Source organism: Lacerta agilis, chromosome 5, assembly GCF_009819535.1.
Source record: "Lacerta agilis isolate rLacAgi1 chromosome 5, rLacAgi1.pri, whole genome shotgun sequence".
NCBI classification, from domain to species: Eukaryota; Metazoa; Chordata; class Lepidosauria; order Squamata; family Lacertidae; genus Lacerta; species Lacerta agilis.
This window is the reverse complement of record NC_046316.1, coordinates 9,525,933-9,532,032: the sequence shown is the minus strand read 5'-3', so window position 1 is coordinate 9,532,032 and position 6,100 is coordinate 9,525,933. Positions and strand designations below refer to the sequence as shown.

General features: G+C 44.9%; 1 protein-coding gene across 1 annotated transcript in view; it reads left to right on the top strand.

Moving 5' to 3' along the window:
- The first annotated feature begins 947 nt into the window (after positions 1–947).
- ARHGAP22 (Rho GTPase activating protein 22) overlaps positions 948–6,100 on the top strand; it is a 39,259-nt gene continuing 34,106 nt past the window's right edge. Inside the window, exon 1 of the mRNA XM_033148449.1 lies at positions 948–981. Within this exon, the coding sequence (XP_033004340.1) occupies positions 948–981 (34 nt within the window). The remainder of the gene's footprint in view (positions 982–6,100) is intronic.

Here is a 6,100-nt window from a genome sequence, read left to right as displayed (position 1 = left end):
TTTTCCAAATTCATTATTAAACTTTAAAAATCCTGAAAATTAACCTTCGTTTTTGCATCTTCTATCTTTATTACCATAATTTTCCAATTTTACTATTTTCATTTTAAACATAAGCCACAACTTACTTCCAAAATCTTTCCAATTTTCAAATATTACAATATTTTTTAAAATATACTTTAAATTTACTCCAATCTTCCTCCACTGTCTCCTCCTTCTGTTCACAGACCCGTCCAGTCATCTCGGCCAGTTCCATATAGTCCAACATCTTCATTTGCCATTCATCTATCACCGGAATGTCCTGTGTTTTCCAATTTTCGGGAAGCAGTATTCTCGCAGTTGTCATAGCATACAAAAAGAATCTTCTATCTTTTGGGGGCAATTCTTCATCAAGAAGATGATGATGATAAAGTTTTCGATTGTTAAAGTCTAGAGATTGGTTTAATTTCCAAAGAAGGGTGTCTGTTTATTGCTTATTTCTGCCTCCATGCACAGCTAACCTAGGTCTACACTGCCTCGCTGCACATTATTTTTCCAGGCTTGGAGAAATTTGTTTCTGATGCTTGCCAGATTATAAACTGTGTGTTTGGTAGAAGCAAGGAAGAAGGTGGGGCCGGAGCTTTCAAGTCATTGCCCAGCCAATTAGACGAAGGACAGAGCCAGAGGAGGCCGGGCCTTTTGTATCTGTGCTCTGCGTGATTTATTGGCACTAATTACCAAGGCACTTAATGGCTGATTCTGGATGGGAATTAATTCTGGCCTGGTGGATAAATAATGCATGATGGTTTATTTAGCTAAATGCAAGGCAGCAGAGAAGAGGCTGGTGCTGCAGACAAACAGGACAAGAGATGCTGCAGATGAGGGGATTCAACTGAGTACCAGTAAGATGGGGAAGAGGAGGGCAGGATGATGAAGACGAGGAGTCAATTGTACTTGCAATCAGGAGGGTTATGTTGAGTCCCAAGATAAAGCAAGCCAGGAGAGGTGAGTAAGGTTCGGATCATCTCCGAAGGTAGACCATAACAATCTTGCTTTCAAGTGTCATGAGATCAAAACAGGAAAGTTTTATGGCTCCTCGTATTGTGATATTGAACGCTATCAAGGCGGCTGCGGTGTACTCTGCTACCCTAATTATCTTGCCGCTCCAAAATTGTTTCTTGAGTTCCGAGAGGCAGGTAGGGATGTATTCATCCGAGGTAGAGATGTATCTTGTTTTTCCTGATGCTTTAGAGAAGGAAACTCTCTCTCTCTCTCTCTCTCTCTCTCTCTCTCTCTCTCTCTCTCTGTGTGTGTGTGTGTGTGTGTGTTGCACAGCAGAAGAGGATCTTGTCCATGTTCAAGCGCAAGGCTTGCATTCTGCAACTGGGGGGAAGTGAGCTTTGCCTTGCTGGCTGCATTGTAACTTTTATCTACTCTGTTGGGCCTCTAAAGTTCCCTAGTAATATGTGCTGTGTTCTCTTTTCAACATAATAGCATTTAAAGTATGGGCAGCCATGTTGCAAAAAAAATGTTTGTAGAAATGTATGGATTGTGTCCCTTGTAAGGGGCATTCTGAAAAATTGGCGGTGAACAAGCGCCACAATTCTGCACATAGTGGTCTGGGCTCCCAATGTCTTTTGATTTTTCTCAAAGAGCTGTGAGAGGAGGGGAAACTTAGCTCAGGACCAAGGCGTGGACCCTCGCATCTCAATATCCCAGCATGGCCAATGGCCCCGGGATGATGGGAATTGTAGTTCGTCAACATTTGGACACCCACCCACCCCTGCCGCATCACTTATGAAACATTTGTCGTGATCTGGTTTAAACTAAACAAAACACAGGAAATAAAGTCAGCCTGCTCTGGAAGAAGCCCTTGACAGAACAGAAACAGAGATTTGCCAGCTACGTGAGTACAGGAATTCGGTCGGCTTGTTACCACAGAGCTCTTAGCTCTCCGCATCTTGATGAAACAGGCAGATTTAGAGGCTCCATTAGCGAAAGGTATTGCCAGGGGGATACATTCTGCAGCCTTGGACTGTTGCTGATTCAGTTCTGCACTCGGCATTGATTCTGCAGTTCATGCCTGAGTTATCTGTGCCATTTGCAGGCCAGCATTAATCCCCGCTGTGCCTCTTTTCACCTGTCAAAATAAGGTATCACAGGCAGTTTTCCATAGCCTGAGCAATGGAAAGTCAATCTATGTAGGGAAAAAAATTCAGGGTTACCTCTCCCCATACCTTCATATCTTGGCTTGGGCTGTTTAGTCATTCTATAAACTTACAGTCTACCCCTCAACATAAACTTCAGTTCACTTTTAATTTAGGAACGTGCTGCTGACAATGTGTTTTGACATGAACGGCTTAGGGATCTGGGTATGTTTAGCCTGGAGAAGAGAAGGTTAAGGGGTGATATGACAGCCATGTTCAAATATATAAAAGGATGTCATATAGAGGAGGGAGAAAGGTTGTTTTCTGTTGCTCCAGAGAAGCAGACACGGAGCAATGGATTCAAACTACAAGAAAGGAGATTCCACCTAAACATTAGGAAGAACTTCCTGACAGTGAGAGCTGTTCGGCAGTGGAATTTTCTACCAAGGAGTGTGGTGGAGTCTCCTTCTTTGGAGGTCTTTAAGCAGAGGCTTGACAGCCATCTGTCAGGAATGCTTTGATGGTGTTTCCTGCTTGGCAGGGGGTTGGACTGGATGGCCCTTGTGGTCTCTTCCAACTCTATGATTCTATGAGTAAAATGTTCCTTTTATTTAAAATGCATCTCTGGGTTATTTGTGGGGCATAGGAATTCGTTCATATTTTTTTTTCTCCAAAATATACTCCAGCCCCCCACAAGGTCTGAGGGACAGTGGACCGGCCCCCTGCTGGAAAAGTTTGCTGATCCCTGCGAGTCAAGGCCAATTGGCCCAATACTGAGTTCTTCTCAGAAGAGCAACCCACTTGGTTGGCTGGGCTATTTATTCTCTGGGATATTTATGGGTGCGTCATTGCTAGCCCCAAATATTGCAGAGTGTGTACACATTTAATATCTCAGCCAGGCCTGAACTAGATGTGGCATGAAGCCATGTGCATATTCAACCCCTGACTTCTTTTAAAAAAAACAAAACCAAAAGCTGCAGCAGGAGACTTGGAAGCTATGAATGGTATCTGTTCCATTTCCCTCTACTCTGCACAGAAGCCCAGGAAGAAAAACTGTCTGTTCTTGTATCTCTTTCCTGCTTCTTACACCCTCGTAACACCACACTAAACAGCCCCTGCTAGCCAGAGAACTTTAATGCCTTGCGCGTAAACTTTGTGGGGAAAGCTGATACACTAACATCCAGCTTCCCCAATGCATGTGGTAAGAATTATTTATGCTTCTGTAAGACGGCTGCTGTTGAACATTTCTTCCCTGAATGAGAACGGCCTTGGACCTGAATGGTCTGGCCACAGGAAGCATTTGCGCGTCGAGGTCCTCAAGCCACCCCCCAAGAATTAAACACAGAGACATAATTTTTGTTTGGGTTTTTGGCAAATAATTTAGGGCCACAACTTTATTAAAATACAAATTTGGTGAGTGGTTGCGTAGGCATTGGTTCAGACTATCTGTCCAAACGGGACAGCTGCTGACTTCAGTCAGCGTCGGGAGAATGCAGCTGGGGAGAGTTAAGGAGGCTGGGGACGAAACCTCCCCCTCACCAGCGGTCCCGGGGGCTCTGCCTATGGCCCTAGCCCCAGACCTGGGGTTCGGACAAAGCAAAAGAGCCGCCGGATTCCTTTAACGGAATTCCCTGTACCAACATAAACATGATTGTGGAGGTGGGGCCTCACCATCCGAGCAATCCAAAACATAACCAATGCCTAACCGCCAACCTTACAAGTTGTGACAAGTTGCTACTGCAGTAGGCAAAAACCATAAGGCAACCACTAATCAGCCAGATGGAAAAATTCCTACTGGGCCCCTGCTACAAAGCAGACGACCCCATGACAGGCAGTTGCAAGGTCAAAGCAGAGGCCTAAGAAAACAATGGGGGGGCGGGTGGGTGATCCGAAGCTCGAAGCCAAGAGAGGGATCACCCTGCGTGCAGAGGATTATAAAGGACGCTGACCTGTCCATCACAAATTGCTACATCTCACTTTGCCCAGTAACTCTGCCTGACCAATCCTGACTAAGGCCAGCGTCCAGCCACTCCCTACAGGTCAATTTAGTGTCTTGCCAGGCCCCGACCGCAACACGTGCTCTTACTCAGGGTAGAACCCGATTTGTAGCCTGAAATCACTAGGGCCTTCAAGGCTTCAGCAACCCCCGACTTCAAACAACATCCTTTTGTGGCCAGGAAAAGGCCCAAGTGGTCATGCAGGGCTGTCAAAAACAGCCTGGGGTTGTGGAAGCACGAGACCTTCCATGATCTCTGGCTGCCTTCAAATGCTGTGAAAACCAGTGTGGTGTAGTGGTTAAGAGCGGTAGACCTGTAATCTGGTGAACCGGGTTCGCGTCCCCGCTCCTCCACATGCAGCTGCTGGGTGACCTTGGGCTAGCCACACTTCTCTGAAGTCTCTCAGCCCCACTCACCTCACAGAGTGTTTGTTGTAGGGGAGGAAGGGAAAGGAGAATGTTAGCCGTTTTGAGGCTCCTTTGGGTAGTGATAAAGCGGGATATCAAATCCAAACTCTCCTCCCCTTCTTCTTCTTCTTCTTCTTCTTCTTCTTCTGCTGCTGCTGCTGTTACTGTGCTGGGACAAGGGGCAAATCTCTCCCCTACCTGGGAGTGCTGCCAACCCCACCACCACCAGTCGGGGCACTGCCTTGGGGATTTCTGATGCCCAGGGCAGCTGCTTCACCTCACCTCATGGGCTGGGCCTGTCTGGGACCCTCTTGCCCCAAGGTATCCCTGCAATATGGGGTTCCCTCTCCCCAACAGCAGGCTTCCCTAGATGCCTACTTTCAAAGTCACTATGCAAACCTTTGGGAATTATGTTCACATGTGGTAGGGGTGTAAATATGTACATATTTTTTCTGGCGAAGGGTGTTAACAGAAATCACCGGGTTACAGCTGACCCAAAGTCCAGAAGTAGCATTATTTTTTTTTATAAGATTTTTATTATTTTCCAGTAAAACAAGAGAAAAACATAACATAACATAAACACCAACATTAACACAATAAAAAACACATTACATAAACACAATCAACAAAGAGAACAATTAAAACAAAACCAAAACCAATACATACCTAAACTGGAACACCAATCTATCTCTTACTACTTAACGAAATCTAGTTTCTGATCTTCTAAAGGGACCTCCCCCGCTTTCCCTCCTCTGCCTTCAATACTAATATACTTTGGTAACATCCATTTTTAACATTACAATTCATTATCCAACCTTTTATACTATCATAAAAACTTAACATCTTATAGTATCATGAAATAATTCTTAAATCAATCTTATACTTCTTTTCACTTAAACTGCTGCTATTAGTCAGTTACATATCTCTTCACTAATTCAAAATTCCCAAAATCGTAACATCAAAGTCTTAAAACTTAACATCAAAATCCTAAAGTCTTAACACGCTATCTTCAGGGTACCATAAATCCGTCCTAATTCAATTTTTATCATTTTCACCCTATTCCCCTTCTTACCATTTTTCTGCTCTCTCCCATGCCCCCCCACCATTCATCTTTACATTCCCCTCTGTTGTCCTTGTTCAGTGTCATCTTATAGTTTATAAGTCTCCTCCTTGGGAGCCTCAAGAGGCACCAACTCTCCTCTCCCAGCAACTCCATTTCGCAATTTTGATTTTCTTCCACTTGTGTCTTCAGAAATCTTCTCACCTTCATCTCTGGACTCCCACTCCAGAGACAGGATCTTGTAGCTCCAGTCAAAACCTCAGCCCTGTGTCTCTCACTACGCCAGGGCCGTCCATTTACCTGGGGTTGCTGAATCAATTCGTCCCATTTCTCCAGCACCTCCCCCAGCTCCCTGGAGAAGTCTGCTTCCAAGTTATCAAAATTCTCCCAAATCTGGCTGGTTTCTCTTGCTCCATAACAAATTTCTTTGAAATTACGCCCTATCCAGGCCATTTTCCGATTCACAAGCTCCAATTGCAGAAGGATTGTTCTTTGTTCCTGGGTAATACCCGG